Source organism: Geotrypetes seraphini, chromosome 8, assembly GCF_902459505.1.
Source record: "Geotrypetes seraphini chromosome 8, aGeoSer1.1, whole genome shotgun sequence".
NCBI classification, from domain to species: Eukaryota; Metazoa; Chordata; class Amphibia; order Gymnophiona; family Dermophiidae; genus Geotrypetes; species Geotrypetes seraphini.
In genome coordinates, this window is record NC_047091.1 from 94133244 (window position 1) to 94153654 (window position 20411).

At 42.2% G+C, this 20411-nt stretch overlaps 1 protein-coding gene across 1 annotated transcript in view; it reads right to left on the reverse strand.

The window, feature by feature from the left end:
* AMH (anti-Mullerian hormone) overlaps positions 1-20411 on the reverse strand; it is a 37542-nt gene that overhangs the window by 4908 nt on the left and 12223 nt on the right. The window contains exons 2-4 of the mRNA XM_033953830.1: positions 12959-13131; positions 5391-5511; positions 2832-3024 (exon numbers count right to left, since the gene is read on the reverse strand). Coding sequence (XP_033809721.1) covers positions 2832-3024; positions 5391-5511; positions 12959-13131 — 487 coding nt within the window. The remainder of the gene's footprint in view (positions 1-2831; positions 3025-5390; positions 5512-12958; positions 13132-20411) is intronic.

Consider the following 20411-nt stretch of genomic DNA (forward strand, 5'->3'; position numbering starts at 1 on the left):
AATCCCAGCCACCATCCTAGACAGTTGCTTAACTATTAAAATTGCATGTAGTAATAATCTCCCAGGCAATACTCCTAAAGGAATCACAAAATATAATAATAATAGTTTATTTTTATATACTGCCATACCTGGGAGTTCTAGACAGCTCACATCAATCAATCATTATACATACAGTACAAATAGATATTTAAAATTGAAATCATCTAAAATTTAGGCAAAGTTAAAAGCTTACAGTGGGAAGATACAAACAATTTAAAATGAGATAAAAATTATAAGTAAGTAATATGATACATTAGGTTGTCAGTCTATTGAATAATTGAGTTTTTATCTGTTTTCTAAAATCAAGATATGAGGAAGCTTCTAACACAATTTTGGCAAGCCATGTATTCAGTGTGGCCGCCTGAAAAGAAAAGGTTCTGTTGAGGAACCTTTTGTAATGACAAGATTTATTGAGGGATATGCAAACAAGTGTACTCTTCGAGAGTTCTTATTAATGTAACTCAGGATAAAATGAGGGGTAAGATAGCCTGGTAGTATGCCAAATACTGCTTTATAGAAGATATATGAGAACTTAAATAAGACTCTGGATTCCAATGGCAGCCAATGAAGCTTTAGATAAAATGGAGTAATATGCTCCCATTTTTTTTAAACCAAAAATAAGACGAACAGCCGTATTCTAAACTACTCTCAACTTTTTGAGAATTTTCTTAAAAGCACCCAAATATATGATGTTACAGTAGTCCAGAATACTTAAAATGGAAGATTGAGTTAACAAGCGAAAAGAGGCTTCATCAAAGTACTTCTTGATGGTGCAGAGCTTCCAAAGCACTGAAATGCTTTTTTAAAATATTAAATCAGAATGTTTTTCCAATGTGAGGTGTTTATCCAAAGTTACTCCCAATATTTTTAAAGATTGTTCAATAATGTAATCCATCCCATTTACATGTATCATTGTTTCTTTGATTTTATCATTGGGAGTTGCTAAACAAATTTGGTTTTTTCTGAATTTAATTTGAGTTTGAAGGCAGTCATCCAGAGGCTATATATGTTAGAAAGTCCTGAATTATCTCTCCTAAAATGTAAGCATATTTGGGTTTCTGCCAAGCACTTCTGACCTGGATTGGCCATTGTTGGAAATAGGATACTGGCCTAGATGGATCATTGGTCTGACTCAGTGCGATGCCGGACCAGGCAGGAACATGGACAGTACACGCCTGCCTTCTGCACCGCTCTGCCCGAATTGAAGAGCCATTCGGCGAGGAAGACAGGCAGGAGTGCGGAAAAAGGGACTTAAAAAAAGTACCAAGGGGGCTGCCTATGGAGTGGGGGGTACCTGTGCTGCATACGGGGGTGTTCCTGTGCTGCCTACAGGGGGTTGTGCCTCTGCTGCCTATGGGGTTGCCTGTGCTGTCTACAGGGACTACCTGTGGTGCCTACACTGCCTATGGATTTTTTGCTCTATAAAACCTGTCCCGGCCTACCACTAGACCACCAGAGGGGGTACAGGGCAGGGCGGTGGGAATTTTTTTTTTTCTTGGGTTTTCCTCCCCTACAGGTGAGTGTGTCCTATGGTCGGATGCATCTTAGAGTGAAAAATACGGTACTTTTCCATGTCTTCCCTTCCCATCTATCCATGTGTACTATCTTCCCCCTCTTTCTTCTCCCCTATTCCCATCTATCTATAAACAGCATTTCTTCCATCTTCTTACCTTCCCCACTCCTCCCATTCATATGCTCTATCTCCTCTCTTGCTCTCCCCTTCTCCTTCCCCACCCCTCCATCCCTGTGTACCATCTCCTTCTCTTTCTCTCTCCTGTGGTCTGACATCTGTCTTTCCTCTTTTCCCCTCCAATGGTCTGAAATCTTTCTCCTCTCCTTCCCACAGTCTGGAATCTCTTTCCCTTCCTTCCTTTCCCTTCCCTCCCCCTGCCTTACTCAGGAATCCCTCCCTCCTCATTCCTTTCCCTGGTCTGATATCTCTCTCTTCTTACCCTCCCCCCCACCCCACTTCCCTATCCAGTGTTCTGTCATTGCTCTCCTTCCCTTCCCCTCCTCCCGTTGTCTGGTATCTCTATCTGCTCCTTTCTTTTCTTCCCCTGCAGGTCCCTTTCCTCCTCATTGCCACAGTCCAGCATCTTTCTTACCACCCCACCCCACCCCCAGGGATCCAGTGCTTGCTTACTCAGCACTGCTGAAAACTCTTCATGCCATTGGCAGTATGAGTGAACTAAACACGCTGCCTTCGTCGACCCAGAATCTTTTCCTCTGCAGAGAAAAAGCTTCCAAGTTGACGAAGTCAGTGTTTTTAGTTCACTCATGCTATTGATAGGATGAAGAGTTACAGCAGCGCCAGGTGAGCTAGCACAGGATCCCCCCAAGTGGGGGGACAGGAGTTGGAAAAGAGACTCCGGATAAGTGCGCAGCAGTGGGAGAGGGAGGAGGACTCCAGATAGGTGCATGGTGGGGGAAGAAGAAGGACTCTGGATAGGTGCGCAAGTGTAGAGTTACTAGATATCCAGTTTCCCCAGACAAAAAGTTGTAAATTTTAAAAGCTGCTTAAACAGCCGCCAGAGTCCTGAAGTCTTTTAAAAATTATAACGTATGGACATCATTGGTGTTGAGGTAGACGCTGGTCTTCATTCTACTTAAGACAAAAATAGCATTTCCCGTCAGTGATATTAGCAGACAATTTCTAGCACTGCATGATATGAAAACTAGGAGTGCTAAGGGTAACTTTTCACTAATCAACTGGGTGTACCTTGGCTTACCTTTGTTACTTTTATCAGAAGGGGATTCATGTGTTATTAGATCATTGGCTTCAGTAAACTTACCGAGTCTGGCAATCTAGGGCAGTATCTGACGCCACACACTCATCCATTTGGGGAGAGGAAATTGGCAGAACCACCTCCACCTCTTGTCGCTTCCCCTTTGCAAACATGAGCAGGACTGGCATTTTCTTCCTAAAACACTTCTCATCTCTACCAAATAGCAGCTGCTGGATTTCTGTACTTGTCAGTACCTTTTCTGTGGAGGAGAAGAAACTGAACCAGCAACTCATACTACAGAGGTCCAGCCAAGCATCTAATGCAGCTAGTATAAGAAACTGTGTGCTTGACAATCTGGAATGTGTCTGTATACAATTATAACTATACTAGTCTTTAAGCCCGTTACATTAACGGGTGCTAGAATAGATGTGTGTGTGTATGTCTTTCTTTCTCTCTCTCTCTCCTTGGCCATTTTCTGTCTGTCTTTCTTTCTTTCTGTCTCTCTCTCTCCTCAGCTGTCCACCACCACCCCTTGCCTGCTCCCCCTGTCTAGCAATAGCCCTTCTCCTTTCCTTATACCTCCCCCGTGTCCAGCAGCACCTCTTCCCTGCTCCCCATTGTCCAGCAGTAGGCCTTCTCCCTTCCTTTTACCTCCCCCCTGTCCCCTTCTCCCTTCGTTTTACCTCTCCCCTGTCCAGCAGCACCTCTTCCCTGCTCCCCCTGTCCAGGCCTTCTCCCTTTTTTCTCCCCCCTGTCCAGCAGCACCTCTTCCATGCTCCCCCTGTCCAGCAGTAGGCCTTCTCCTTTCCTTTTTTCTCCCCCTTGTCCAGCAGTAGGCCTTCTCCCTTCCTTTTACCTCCCCCTGTCCAGCAGCACCTCTTTCCTGCTCCCCCTGTCCAGCAGTAGGCCTTCTCCCTTCCTTTTTTCTCCCCCCCCTGTCCAGCAGCACCTCTTCCCTGCTCCCCCTGTCCAGAAGTAGGCCTTCTCCCTTCCTTTTACCTCCCCCCTGTCCAGCAGTAGGCCTTCTCCCTTCCTTTTTTCTCCCCCCTGTCCAGCAGCACCTCTTCCCTGCTCCCCCTGTCCAGCAGTAGGCCTTCTCCTTTCCCTGCTCCCCCTGTCCAGCCTTGCATTGTCAAAGTGGGCCGGCCTAGCAAATGCCCCGTGGTTGCTGCGTTTGCTGGTCCGGGGGAGAGAAGAGGCATCCTGGCAGCGCAGGAGTCAGATCATCACTGTCGCCCAAATCGCTGCACGCGCCGCAAGCTGTCGCAAGCCACCCCATGCACCTGAAATCGAATTCGGCATGGAGGCACACATCATGCTGTCAGGGAACACGGTGTTGTAAGTGCACATGCGCGCTTAGGGTTTTATTATAGAGGATTTCTGAATGTTGTAATAATAATAATAACTTTATTTTTGTATACCACCATACCTCAAACAGTTCAAAGCAGTTTACAGGCGAAGAGACTGTATACAGACAGCGACATTACAGATAACTTTTTTAATTATATTGGCATGTTAAACTAAACTAAACCTTAGGTTTGTATACCGCATAATCTCCACAAGCGTAGAGCTCGGCACGGTTTACAGGGTTAGGTTGAAAAGGAGCTACAATGAAGGGTTATAGGAAAGGAGCTAGGAAGATAAAGAGGGACAGGGTACCAAAGAGCGGGAGGTGTTAGATTTTTGAAAAGAGCCAAGTTTTCAGGTGTTTGCGGAAGGATTGGAGGGAGCTTGAAATTCTGAGCGGGGATGTGAGGTTGTTCCAGAGTTCTGTGGTTCTAAAAGGGAGGGATGTTCCTAGTTTTCCTTCGTGGGATATACCTTTTGCAGAGGGGAATGATAGTTTCAGTTTTGGGGAGGATCTAGTGGAATTAGGGTTAGAGGAGTTCCAGAAGAGTGGGATAACGGGAGGGAGGATGCCATGTTGGATCTTAGTCAAGCTTAGTCAAGTTTATCTGGAAGCGTTTTAGGAGTACATCAAGGTTGAAGTGGGGTCAGAGAAATTTGTCAAAGAGATAAGTTTTGATTGACTTCCTAAACGTTTGGTACAAAAGTGTGGTTGAGATGAAGTTGGTTAAACATTTGTTCCATTTGCCTGCTTGGAATGATAATGTTCTGTCGAGGTATTACTATAATGCATATATCATCGAATCAGGGCATACATAGGCTGAAGTGAAGGTTGAAGGTTGATGCAGCAGTGAAATACAGGGTCTTTTCACATATTCCCCCACCTAGGGTTGCCAGATTTTCCAATCGGAAACTCCAAATTCCCATCCCCTCCCAGTTCTGCCCATCCCTGCCCAATTCCACCGTAATCCTGCCCCCAGTCCTGCCCTAGCCCTGCCCCCAATGCCTACTCTTGTTGGGCAGGAAGTCCGCAGCTGCCATGCAATGATGTCATATGCACATATACATGAAGTCATCGCGTAGCAGTTGCGCATGTGCGGACTTCCTCCGGATGTCTGGTAACCCTAACCCCCACCCCCTTCTCTGGAGGGCAAAACAGAAACTAAGAGGAGGTTGAGCCAGTACGAACCCAGGCAACTGCCCTGCTTGATTTTCCCCCTACTCAAAACCATTCCTGGATGTCTTATCAAGTAGATAATGGGCATCAAAGGCTCTTACCAGTATGGTGGTGGCGAATTTGAAAAGAAACTACAAAGCCAAATTGTCGGTGAGAATGAAGCGTAGCCATCCCCTCTGTAGTGATGATTAAAGAGCGAGTATTTTGAGAAAGGCACACCACCTACAGGCAGAGAGAGAAGAAAGGCAGACATCAAAGAGTAACTCTTAATTATGTATGTTCATTTTAACACCGTATAGTACATACCTATGAGATACATTTGGCCTATACATTTTAATAAATGCAATGAAATTAACTCTTATATGCAGAGAATGTATAGGAGATGAATCCAAAGGCAGGCAGAAATGGTTAAAAATCAAAAGTGCTGGCATATATTATATTAAGTTAAAGATCAAGGTTTAAATGTAACAAACCAAAATCTCCCCCCACCACTAAAAAGGATGCTTCGGGGAGCTGGAGCAGGAACGTTCAAACCCTGAAACTAATGTACTAAAGGCAGAAAAAATTGACAACTTCAAGCCAGAATGATGATTACAGATTGTCAGCACAGATTAGAAGCTTCATATGGCAATGAAAATAAAAATGACAGAGGCTTGGAAGAAGCAGAAAAATGTAAGGGAGCACATTCAGGACTGCAATTGGTGAAGTCTGAGCCATAGCTGTTATCACTTGAAACCATTCCACATCTACAGAAAAATATCAGAAATTTACTGAGTTTCATTTAGTGCCTCTTATTCCATTTGCCCTTAACCCCCCTCCCCTAATTCTGTCATTTTAGCACCTAAATATACATGTATGTGCTCAGATTATACAATATAGCATGTGCATGAATGTAATATTGACATGTGAAGGTATTGGTTAGGTAGTAAGGGCCAAAATCTATAAACGGCGTCCCGATTGTAGGCGGCAGAAGGCATCCTACCACTGTCTAACCAGTCAATCGGGACGCATGTTTTGTTTTTTTTAAAACACTCTGAGGCAGGGCCACATAAAATTGTAGGATATGCGGCATATAAATTATTAAAATAAATAAATGTAAGACTATGGTACAGGAAGGAGAGATGATAGAAAGGAAGAGCAGAGAAGCAGCCGACTGAGAACCAACAAAGCCAGAGTTCAAATTCCATAGCTACTCTATGAGATCTTGGGCACCTACTTTCCTTTATAGAATCCTAGCATAAGGTTATATAATGTAGACACAAACACTTACACCCACTGTTAAGCTGCTGTAAATTCTTGCGCATAGAACTTGTGAAAGGTATAATGGAATATCAAATTTTAATAAACATAAACATACATATGTAAATGTGTGGAGGGGCATAATAAAAAAAAATGTCTTAAGTCCCCTTTATGCCCCTAAACGCTGAAAGTAGCAGCAGGGAAAATGTCCAAAATGAGGGGCTTTTTTTTGATAATGGCCTACCTCTACTTTCAACAGATTAATCGCCCAGACCACCACAACGTCTATAATTAAAACACATTCCCAACCCAAAAAATCGCCCAAGTCCCAAACGCCCAAAAGAAGACCTTTTAGGCAAAGGAGAGGCCAGTCCTCCTAAAATCTGGATTCTGTAACCAGCGTCTGTCAAAAACAACACCGCAATGATCCCTCGCAACGATCGCGGCAGGAGAGATGCCTAATCTCTCCTGCCACGATCGCGATCCCCACCCCGAACGGCCACTTACAGGCTGGAGGAATCCCAAGCCCTCCTGCCAACATCCCCCAAACACAGCCAAACTCTGAAACATTTTTCAATGTCCAGTGAGAGCACTCCAAATACAAGTGGACTTTGAAGTTTGACATATAGAATGAACAAACTCTAAAGTTTGGGAATGAATTAGTATATTTAGTTTAATGCACCAGATTTGGTAAGGAGGAGATTTTTTAGGTTCATAGTCTGTCGCGCGCGAGACACCAGCACACCAACAATCCAGCGCTGACAATTTGGCACAAGAAAGAAGTGCGCTGCGGAAAAACTTAACTTTAAAGAGCTCCAAAGCGGGGTGTGAGTGGGGAAACCCCTCCCCCCACTTTGCTGCATAGTGTTTGCGCTGCTGTAGGGGGGGGTTTGGAGGACTGGAACCCTGCATTATAGAGAAAACGGAACTTTTTCCAATTATTTTCAGGAAAAGTTCCATTTTCTCTATAATGGGGGTTGCACCCCCCCACCCCACCCCAATGGCAGCATGAAAATGATGCAGTAAAGTGGGGGGGTCCCCCCCCCACACCCCCTGTCGGAGCTCTTTAAAACAAAGTTTTTCCACAGCGCGCTGGTGTCTGGCGCGCAATTATCCCATCACCGTTTTTTATGCCATTGAGATATCTCCTAAGTTTTTACCTGCCTACATGTAAAAGAGACTGCAGTAGGTCAGAGTCTGAGGCTTTTTCCTCCTTCCCAACAAATCGTTGTGTTTAGCAAATAAAGATGATACAAACATAACATCGTACTTATAAACCACGTAACCATAAGTTCAATGCGGTTAACAAAAGATTAATAATAAAATAATTTTTTTTAACTTATAGCTTAATTCATCAGATAAGAGATAAGGTTTCAATTGAGTTCTATAATGTTTGCAACAATGGTCGAAATTCCATATCATAGAAAGCAGCCTGGAATGCTAATGTATGTTTCAAAGATTTCTTATTCTTACAACCTTGAGCAGATGGAAAAATAAACAAAGCGTGTGATCCTCTTCTGTGTTTATAAGATGCTATAAGGAATCTATCAGTCATATACAGTATATTAAGAACATAAGAAGTTGCCTCTGCTGAGGCAGACCAGAGGTCCATCTCGCCCAGATATTGGAGCAATACCATACACGACTTTATAGCAAAGACAACCCAACTTAAACAAAACACGAACTAGAAGGGTGTCACATGATCGTATTTCTTCAAGCCATAAATCAATTTCACCACCATATTCTGAATTAATCTAAGCCTAGCCATCTCTTTCTTAGTGCATGTTGAATAGACTATATTGCAATAGTCAAGAAGACTCGGCAACAATGATTGAACTAGAAGTTTGAAAGCAGAAACTGTTTGCTTTCCAGACCAGAAATTAGTACTGATTCTTTTGAAGGGATTTTGAAATTTGATTATTTTGTGCCCTTTAGTTTGTGAATGTTTGTGGGTCAACCTGTAAAATAAAATCAGCCTTAGCAAACCAATGGTGCAAATCCTAGCAGAGTCTTGTTAAATGACGCACATCATCAGCATTTTTATATAAATTTAGAGCTGACTTACCCCCCTCTTTTACAAAGCCGTGCTAGTGGCTTCCGTGTGGCAACAGCCCTGAAGCCCTTTAAATCTCTATGGGCTTTGGGGCCGTTACCACAGCAGCCCATGCTAAACAGCTTCATAAAAGAGGCCCTTAACTGGCTTCTAGTAGCTTATATGCATAAGCATGGGACACCCACACTGAAGGGCCTCTTCCCAGAAGCCAGCTAAGTCAGCTCTAGATTTTTATAAAAATGCTGATGGTGTGTATCGTTTGACTGCGCTAGGGTTTGCACCGTCGGTTTGCTAAAGCTGGTTTTATTTTACGAGAAAATTAAAAAAAACTCTGTAGAGTGATGATGTTCCTAAATGGACTTTATTTGAAAGCGCCAAAGTTCCAAAGGTACACTGAAATCATCCACATAAAATAATTCCATCCACATAAAAATAAATCATCCACATTAAGAGCCTTAAAGGACCTAGTCTGCTAGGGATACAGGACCCAACACGGTCTGCGTTTCGACAAAAAGTCTTCTTCAGGGGTCCTATAAAGGTGAGAATGTTTGAAACAATTGTGTGGTGAGCCGGAAGTGAGACACTGCTTGCATTTGCAATGGAAAGGGTCCTGTATTCCTAACGGACTAGGTCCTTTAAGGCTCTTATGTGGATGATTTATTTTTATGTGGATGATTTCAGTGTACCTTTGGAACTTTGACACTTTCAAATAAAGTCCATTTAGGAACATCATCACTCCACAGAGGGGTTTTTTTTTTTTTGTTTTCTCTGGATTTTCTTCTTTGTGGATATTTTGGGGTCAATTCCTTTTGTTTTTATTTTACGAGACTCCTGACGCAGCCCGTGTCAGGTTTAATTAATTAAAGACTAGTCCCAACTTTTGAGGGAGAACGAGAGGGCACTCTCTGAAGTTGAAAGGGGATAGATTCCGTACAAACGTAAGGAAGTTCTTCACCCAGAGAGTGGTAGAAAACTGGAGTCTGTTATGGGGGAAAACACCCTCCAGTGATTCAAGACAAAGTTGGACAAGTTCCTGCTAAACTGGAACGTACGCAGGTGAGGCTGGACTCATTTGGAGCACTGGACTTTGGCCTGGGGGTCCAACTCGTGAGCGGACTGCTGGGCACGATGGACCACAGGTCTGACCCCGCAGCATCAATTCTTATGTTCTTATGTTGTTGTACTTTGACCTTTTCTGGGTTTTTGGTGTAAGATACTTTAAGACATGCACACTTTTTGGCATATATGCACATATATGGTAGTATTCCAAAAACATTTAGATGTATACCTGGTATGTAAATGTTAGTGCATACTCCACAGAATTACCCTGTTACCTTCAGTTGCCTCAGACATAAACTTAAGTTTCCTTTTACTGAGGTACACATAGAAATAAAATGGGCTTGTTAGCATTTAGTGGATGCTAATCACTAGCATGCACTAAGGGCAGGATTCACTAAAGTCCCGAAATCTATCCGCTTCGTGTCCTATCCGTTTCCGAGTCATTGTATGCGATCGATTCAGTAAAGCTTGTCCATGCAAATGATCCATTCGTAAACACGCCGCTATTAGCGCTGAAACATCAATCGACGCACGTGCGCACTGTATCCTTGTTGGTTTTGAAGCTCATAATGCACGCACTAGCTCTTTAGGACTTCACTGGAAGGAAGGAAGGGGGGGGAGGGTTAGCTGGCCCATAAAAGTTTTATTTGATTTTGGATTTTTTTTGTTATTTGGCTTTGATATTTGAAAGGCACAAAGCGCAAGGAGAGCATGGGGTTTAATCCGTGATTTTCTCACCATGCGCATTACAAATCTGAGATTCACTCCCGCGCTCGCTATGCGCATTCCAAAAAAAAACGAAAAAAATATTTCTAACGCTTATGTACATGAACGTTTACATATTTAAAAGTTTTGATACATTTTGGATTTTTTGGAGGGGTAGATATATATTTTTAATGGGGTCCTTAACATACGCGCGTCAGTTGCTAGGCAGAAATAGTCGTCAAGGATGTAAATGACTGGTCCTCAGCAATCGTAACTTTTTGGACAGGAAAGGCCAGTCAGTTTGGACGAAATGGTTTCATGAATCGATGCGTTAAGAAATTTACATGCCTTTTTACTCATTTGCATGTGCAGATTGTATCGGGTGCGGATGGGGTCTGGAGGAAGGGTAGTGAATTGAGCCTGAGCCAGAGTCGGAAAGTGAGCGCAAACCGAGAGGTACACGATCGGTTTGCTTAGTGAATCTAGCCCTAAATCCATTAGTGCATCTTAGTAAAAAGAGCCCTTAGAATGTTAAACCCTCCAGGGCTACTGTATCTGAATGTAATTTGCCATTAGGGGTGGGAAATCAGGACAATTGCTCTGGGCCTCCATGTCACACTGGGTCCTAAGTTTGCCTAATGATGAAGAGGGGACATCCTGGAAGCAGGCTGTGGGGACCCCTCACCATCGTATGCCTTGACCCATTTGACACCTGTAACCAGTGACCTATGACCCACTGATATGTAGCCCATTATCCATGGCCCATCCATATTATACTGAATAATCACTGACAATTCTGTAACTATTTAACAAGTAAAACACCATTTTAAAACATTCTGGCACCTTGCTAACCATGGGAACACCATTCTACCTCGAAATGACCACTGTAATAAAAAATCATTATGAAATAATATTCAAACAGAGCTTGAATAGGTAGGCCCCATCAGACCCACCCATTTTCCAGCCTGATTTGACCCACTGCACAGACCTAGGACCTGTTGACCCACTGTTTGCTCTGCTTCCCTAGGCCCCATCATGTCTACCACCAGCTCTGCTTGCCTTGAGCTACTGAGAATAGCGTAAGTTAAAATTCAACTCCAAGGCAAGTGAGTAAGGGATTGCAGGGCCATAGTTAGATCTGTGTAGCCACATGGGGTTCAAGGGAGGTGATGACACTAAAATTTCTTCTCTGTCCATTCCTTTCACTTCTTGGCTGCAGTGGGCAGAGCAGCGACACCAGGGTGGGTGTGATTCTGTCTTAGTAAGATCCTGAGAGCATGAAATTCAGGATGATAGATGAAAAGGACAAGATGAGGAGCAGAGCTAGAAGACAGACTGATACAGGATATGGGTACCTATGGGATAGAAAGAAATTACACAAAGAAAAGATGCAGAGAATATGATGGTATTTAAGAACTGGAAGGCCATCCCATTTGTTGAATATCATTCCTGGTGCAATGTTATAGACTCCCTTTCTGCTCTAGACACATATGCGAGCTATCTTTCATTTCAAGTCTCTTTAGTATTTATTCCTTTTTTTCCTGTTTTGTTGTAATTTATTTTTTAGGCTACAAAACAACCCCCCTTCTCCCCCCCCAAAAAAAAAAAAAAATTGCAACAATAATTGCATTTTCATTTTGAAAACCCACACACAGATCTCTATTGATCTCTGGTTTTCCCTCACTTCAACTATGGATCCCCTGTACATATCCCAGACATTCTTAAGTTGTTCCAGTTACAATGAGAATCTAGAAGACATAACTGGACAGGGAACATGAGAGTTACAAGGAGAAGAGATCTTCTTGAATTTGTGATAGGAGGGAAGTTGTCACAGATATAATGGCAGGCTATTCCATACTTTGAGAGCCTGGAATTCAAAGGTAGATTTGAATAGTTGGGGGGGGGGGGGTTCATTGAATATGTTTAAGAGCAAGAAATGTCAGTTTTAGGTGATATGCTATTCTTGAGTTGTGAGGAGAGCACGGACGTATAATGTCCGATGCGAGACCGCTAGAGTTTTCATCATGTATTGCTTTGTAGGCCATCTTGAACGGCTCTCTTTTCTTTATGCGCACCCAATGGACCTCCACTGGGTCGCTGTTCATGCATCTACCACCTCATCCATGAAGAAGCAAAACCCAAAATGGTGAGCGGGATCCACAACAAAAATATGTTATATCATGGAAGGAACTATTTTCAGATTTAAACTTTCAATAAAAATGGACCTTTTCTACATAAAGGGGTTGGGATTTGTTTACTGCTTTTTCTGTGCAGTTTACATATATTAAATAGGTACTTATTTTGCACCTGGGGCAATGAAGTGTTTTTTACCCAGAGTCACAAGGAGCTGCAGTGAGAATCAAGCTCACATCCTCAGGATGCTGAGACAGCTGTTCTAACCACTAAGCCACTCCTCCACAGTGTCATCACAGACCTTCTGCAGGATCAATCCCAAAGCTGCCATAGGATACCTCTCTTATCACCTCCTTAGTGACTCTACATTAGAAGGGTGGGGACTTTTTCACTTTAGACAGCACAGGCAGATTTACCCAGGGGTGAAAGATTAGCACACCATTACATGTAAATAAGGAAGTAAAGGAACGCTTGACCTACCTGTTCCTGGATGCCTTCACCTGTAACCACCAATTTAATCCTTTGCTTCTTTAAGGTGTCTTCATTGATATCAGGGTAAAACACCAGGAGAGAAAACAGCAGGTCCTTCCGCAACTGGGCCACGTCCTCCTCTGTGGTGATTTTAAACTTTAACTTGGTATCCTCCCATATCACTGTGAAATACATCAGAAAAATTAGATATTCAGGCCTGGTCGGATCAAATCACCTAATGGCAGATTTCTCTTCCTCACTCCATTCCTCCCAAGACCATGAAAAGAAAGTTCCCATCCATAGCCAAAGCTACATAACATACAAAATTGCTTAAACAACCAAAATAAAAATGCAGAGCGTGTACAAGGTGCAGGAATTTATTCAATTAAAAATCATAAAACGTGTAATAACATCAATAAAAGTGATAAAACCAAAAGTAAAAATAATTACGGCCATAGGTTGGTTCTTTATGTAAGATGTGCTGGACCTGACACGGTCCATGTTTCGGAAAACACTTCTTCCTCAGGGGTCCAGGATGTTCAATGCAAGACTATTCAAGAACCAAATGGGATGGAAATAATTATGCAAAAATACAAAGAAATCAGGCGAGGAGCTTTCCTGAACGCAATGCTGCACTGATAACATACAAAATTGCTTGGCAAAATAGATACTATAAAAACTCAATCAGTGAATTAAATAACCAAATACATAAGTCTTGCATTTAAAACTGATAAAAGCAATCAAAGTACAGACAAAAAGTTACTACAAACCAAAATTAATAAAATGATAATAAGGTAGCCATAACCATAAATAAAAATAAATACTAGTAAACCAACATAAAAACCAAACACACATAAAAGTCTAGGAAAATAAAGTAAATCTGCTAGCAAAAATAAAATCCTGCACATAACTAAAGGTAAATTGAAACTTTCAGTACCAGATAGTAATTGGGTCACCCCCCAATGTTTTATGTAATCTTTGACAGGCTACAATGTACAAAAATTTTATTTTGTGCAATTTTTTTTAACCCAAAATCAAATCTGTACGCAATAAGCCAAGTTTACTGGGGCAAGCATATTGCAAATAATATGGGGATTTCAAGTGTTATTTAATTGTTTCACTGAAAGTACACTACATTAACATCATAGAATTAGAAAACATAAAATAAAATTGATTTCTGCTAGCTGAGCAAAGCACCCATATAAGCTAAGTAGTTCAGCTGTTTTATAACACCTAATTAAAATATTTTACCATTTGGGGTGGAGAGTTCATGATCTGTGTGCACATGCATCCAGCTTAGAGCAGTGATTCCCAAATCTCTTCTGGGGGGACCCCCAACCAGTCAGGTATGAGATAAATCTGCATACCAAGGAAGCAATATATGTAAATCAATCTCATGAATATTCATTGTGGATATCCTGAAAACCTGGCTGGCTGTGGTTCCCCCAGGACAGGTTTAAGAATCACTGGCTTAGATGGTACACTGGCTACCAGCTTACCCCAGATGGCTAATGCTTTTGAACTCCTGCTTTTCTTGTGACTGTTCTAGGCCAGGGGTAGGCAATTCCAGTCCGCGAGAGCCGGAGCCAGGTTTTCAGGATATCCACAATGAATATGTATGAGATGGATTTGCATGCATTGCCTCCTTGAGATGCAAATATATTTCATACATATTTATTGTGGATATCCTGAAAACCTGACCTGGCTCCGGCTCTCGAGGACCAGAATTGCCTACCCCTGTTCTAGGCCAATGAAAGGATGTGCTAGAGCAGGGATTTCAAAGTCCCTCCTTAAGGGCCGCAATCCAGTCAGGTTTTCAGTATTTCCCCAATGAATATGCATTGAAAGCAGTGCATGCACATAAATCTCATGCTTATTCATTGGGGAAATCCTGAAAACCCGACTGGATTGCGCCCCTCAAGGAGGGACTTTGAGATCCCTGTGCTAGAGGGTCTCATCTTGTTTTATTTTTGTTTCTATTCTTCTGGGCTAAAGAAAGGAGTTCAAAAGCATTAGCCACCTAGAGTAAGGTGGCCAGTGTTCCCTCTAAGTGAGTGATTCCTAAGCCTGTCCTGGGGGAACCCCAGCCAGTCTGGTTTTCAGGACATCCACATTGAACATTCATGAGATTGGTTTATATACAGTATATTGCCTCCTTGGTATACAAATCTATCTCATGAATATTCATTACAATGAGAGGAAGAAAGCTTACTACACATGCTCACAATTCATTAATAATTTATTCAAACTCACACTCATGAATATTCATTATGGATATCCTGAAAACTGGACTGGCTGGGAATCCCCCAAGACAGATTTGGGTATAAACCTGGGCTGAAAGCCCTTTGGGTTCAGGAAAATATCTTCCGTGGTCAAGCACAGGTTTTCTTGAACTGCAACTGAAAGAAAGTGTGAGCCAAATCCCAGATCCCTTCCACACAGTGGAGTTGAGGAGCACCTAGTACTTAAAACAGTGGGCTGAGAACCAGGGGAGCCCAGCTCAAATCCAACTAGTTCCTTCTGCTCTGTAGACAAGTCACTTAACCCTCCATTCCTCATGCACAAACTCAGATTATGAGCCCTCCAGGGAGAGGGAAATTTCCACAGTATCTGAATGTGCACCTCTATGATGATTTGCAAACAGTATGTAAGAAACTTAAATCAATAAAATTAGACACACAGCCCAAATTTAGGATCCACTAGCTTGAAATAAAAAATCTGTTTATGTAAGTGCAGAGTTGGAAAACCAACTGTTCCATAAACCCCAGGAAGAATACCATCTGGTTAAGCATTTGTCTTTATTTAAAAAAAATAAATAAAAAGTACAACACATCTGACATTATGACTATTTAAAGGGAATAAATTAGAAATCAAATCTTCTCCCTGAAGCTTTAAAACAGCATCCATTGACCCCAATGGGATTACTATGCTAGAGAAAAATATGTTTATCTCTAAACACTAAACCGATTGGGATAGGTATGGATAAAAGCTAAAACACTAAGGTCCATATTCTATAGACAGTGCCTTGACTTAGGGCTCCTTATAGAAAGCCGCATTAGCGGTTTAACGCGTGTAATAGTGTGCACTAAACTGCCGGCCGCGCTAGCCGCTACCGCCTCCTCTTGAGCAGGCGGTAGTTTTTCGACTAGCGCGGGGGTTAGCACGTGATAAAAAGTCGCGTGCGATAAAGCCGCTAACGTAGCTTCGTAAAAGGAACCCTTAGGCACTGTTAAGCGCCCTACTGATGCCTAAGTGCAAAACACCATTTAAGAGACCTTTTAAAATGAATTTCAAGATGCCTAGTGGCACCAAAAAAAACAGCACCAGAATCACACCTAAAAGGCGCTTTAAGGCACCTAATGCCCCTGTAGGCGTGGCTAACACCGGGAGTGGCGTTAAGCGCCATGAAGTGCCGCTGTAGGCACGATTCACATCAAAGGTACGCGATGGAAATGTGGATCTTGAAAACCCAGACCTATGTTTCCGGCATCTACCTTTCCCGAAGATACAATTCTGTAAATGGTGTCGTCATGCAATTGACGCACGATCAGCGGCCACTGACAATGGCGCCCTTTATAGAATCCGGGACTAAAGGGGCTCATTTTCAAAAATAAAAGATGTCCAAAAAATGGCATAAAGTGGCACTTGGACATCTTGTCAAGACATCCAAATAGTCATTTATAAAACTGACTTTCTACATGTTTTGCTTGGCTTTTTCTCTGAGGTGCATCTAAATCTCAAGGGGGCGTGTTGGAGGCATGTTATGGGAGGGATTTGGGTGGGCTTAGCACTTGCATGATTTGCAGCAATAATCAAATATTTAACAAAATGTTCAGAGCACCATTTAGACATTTGGAGCTGGACCTGTTTTAAAGACAAATAAGGGACCAAAGGTGCCCAAACTGACCAAATGGAGGGATTAAGACATGGCCCCTCCCTTACTCCCCCCAGTGGTCACTGAACCCCTGCCACCACAAAGATGTGAAATAGAGAATGACACGGTGACAAAATTCATCACCGTTCCCGTCCCTGTAGATAACCGCAGGAAATAATCCCATGTCATTTTCTAGTGTCTATTTCAACCTCAGTCCTTCTACACCAGCATTCTTCAAAGCAAAGCTTGTGGGTCAGTGGTTGTGGCCATTCATACTCTCATTCTTATGTGAGCCAAGGATAATGAAGCCATTGTGACATCACTGATGTGATTGGTTCTTAGGCACTGGTGGAATGAGGCATTATGACATCACAATATCTGCTCTGGATACCAGAGACTGTCATTCTGTAGTGTCTGTTTCAACCTCGGTCCTTCTACACCAGCATTCTTCAAAGCAAAGCTTGTGGGTCAGTGGTTGTGGCCATTCGTACTCTGATTCTTCCCTCTATCCCTAAAGAATGACATGAAGATGGTTTCCCGCAGTTATCCGCAGGGACGGGAACGGTGATGGTGATGAATTTTGTCACCGTGTCATTCTCTAATGTGAAACAGGACACTCCAGCCTGTATGACAGCTTCAGATGATATGATGAGCCCTCCATAAGTTTCAAGCTTCAAGTTTATTAAAAAAAAATTTTAAACCGCTTAATCAAATTTCTAAGCGGTGTACAGTACCAATAAAAGAAGACATTTTTAAAAGAGATAAAACATGTTAGAGTTAAAATGTTAAACAAGACAGTGTTATTTTAGTGGACATTAACAAAGGACAAGTATACTAGCTGCACACAATTGGGAAAAAGGGAATGAACTACAATGTTTAGATAAAGCACACTTAAGGATAAGAACAATAGGTAGGGAGAGGGATTGTGATTGATTTGGTCCTGAAAAGGACATTTTTATCCAAAAGCATCCTCGAATAAAAAAGTTTTTGAGTTTTGTTTTAAATTGCTTTATTGAAGATTCCAATTGCAAATGGTAAGGCAATGAGTTCCATAGAGTAGGCGCAGTAACGGCAAAGTTATTAGATCTCAATGTGCTAATTAATTTTAAGGATGGCACAACTAGGAGATTTTGTGACGTGGAACGAAGAGATTTGGCGGGGTAATAGGGAGTAAGGAGTCTGTCAATAAACTCTGGTTGACTGTATAACCTACATAAAGATGATAAATGCAGGCATAAGGGCTACTGTTATGGTATATGTGTGTACAGTAAGTTTTGGGTGGGTTTTGGAGGACTCACCATATAATATAAGCAGGTTATGGTGAGACCTGTACCTGGGACTTTTTGAAGTGGCTTTCGCTGCAGTATCCTCTACAGCAGAGGTTCCCAATCCTGTCCTGGAGGTCCACCAGGCCAATCGGGGTTTCAGGCTAGCCCTAATGAATATGCATGAGTGAGATTTGCATATAATGGAAGTAACAGGCATGCAAATCTGCTCCATGCACATTCACTAGGGCTGAAAACCTGATTGGCCTGGTGGTCCTCCAGGACAGGGTTGGGAACCACTGCTCTAGAGCAGGGATAGGGAACTCCAGTCCGCGAGAGCCGTATTCCAGTCGGGTTTTCAGGATTTCCCCAATGAATATGCATTGAAAGCAGTGCATGCAAATAGAACTCATGCATATTCATTGGGGAAATTCTGAAAACCCAACTGGAATACGGCTCTCAAGGACCGGAGTTCCCTACCCCTGCTCTAGAGCAGTGGTTCCCAACCCTGTCCTGGAGGACCACCAGGCCAATTGGGTTTTCAGGCTAGCCCTAATGAATATGCATGAGTGAGATTTGCATATAATGGAAGCGACAGGCATGCAAATCTGCTTCATGCATACTCATTAGGGCTATCCTGTGGTATCAGTAGCATGGGACTTTCCCATATGCTGAGACCACTTTTCGTGTAATTTTAATATGCTTTGCGCTGATGTTCCATCAATGGGCACATTTCCCAATTAGCGCATGTTCATTAGCTCAAAAGTCCTCGCCAACACCTATTTACTAGACAGTAAGGGTTCCCATGCTAACCTTGTAGTAATTATTTAACACACAACAATGTAGCTGTGCTAACTGATTAGGTCATGCATAACCCCTCCCCCCCACTGCCCCAGCATTAAAACATATTTTCTATATTTTAGCACATGGGTACTATATTGCTGAACACAAAATTACCATCAAACTACTTCATAGCCTTGGGAAAGGCTGTATAAAAAAAAAGTGACACAGATCAGCAAATAAAATTCCTAGCTCCTAGAAATTTTGAGAGATATCTCCTTAACCCCCTCTTTAACAAAGCCATGCTAGCTGCTGCCATAAGGCATAATAAGTTCCACTGTGTGGCGGCAGCCAAAAAAGCAAACAGGATGCTAGGAATGATTATAAAAGGGATGGTTAACAAGACTAAGAATGTTATAATGCCCCTGTATCACTCCATGGTGTGACCTCATCTGGAGTACTGCGTTCAATTCTGGTCTCCTTATCTCAAGAAAGATATAGTGGCACTAGAAAAGGTTCACAGAAGAGCGACCAAGATGGTAAAGGATATGAAACTCCTCTCGTATGAGGAAAGACTAAAATGATTAGGGCTCTTCAGCTTGGAAAAGAGATAGCTGAGGGTAGATATGATTGAAGTCTTCAAAATCCTGAGTGGAGTAGAATGGGTATAAGTGGATCGATTTTTCACTCCATCAAAAATTACAAAGACTAGGGGACACTCGAAGTTACAGGGAAATACTTTTAAAACCAATAGGAGGAAATTTTTTTTCACTCAGAGAATAGTTAAGCTCTGGAACGCATTGCCAGAGGATGTGGCTGATAACGTAGCTGGTTTTAAGAAAGGTTTGGGCAAATTCCTGGAGGAAAAGTCCATAGTCTATTATTGAGAAAGACAAGGGTGAAGCCACTGATTGCCCTGTATCGGTAGCATGGAATATTGCTACACCTTGGGTTTTGGCCAGGTACTAGTGACCTGGATTGGCCACCGTGAGAAAGGGCTACTGGGCTTGATGGACCATTGGTCTGACCAAGTAAGGCTATTCTTATGTCCCAAAGCCCTTTAAATCCCTATGGGCTTCGAGGTAGATAGCGCAGCTTAGTAAAAAAAAAGGAGATAAAGTATGAAACAGTATTTATTTCCTGAGCTTCTAAAACAGTATTATTTTAATATTCTGATGCTGTAAAAATCCCAGCAGCCAAGTCAAATGGATATCTAAACTATGGCATCTGGTTTCTAAAATTCAGGAAAAAAAAAATATCACAAAGAGCAAAACTAGAAGAAAACCAAATTAAATTAAAATAATATAATAAGGAAAACAACAAGAATTTAGAGGAAGAAGGGAAAAAGATATGTTGGGAGAGAGAAGAAGCAGAAAAAGGAAGAGACATGGAAAAAGTCAAGAGAAGACTTAAAAATGAAAGAAAGTGACCCAGAAGAAAAAGAAAATGATCAGATGCAGCAAAGGCACAACACGGGATTTTATTCTGTGTTCTTATTGATTATAATATTCCAGCTTTGGGAATGTGTTTTATATATGTGGCA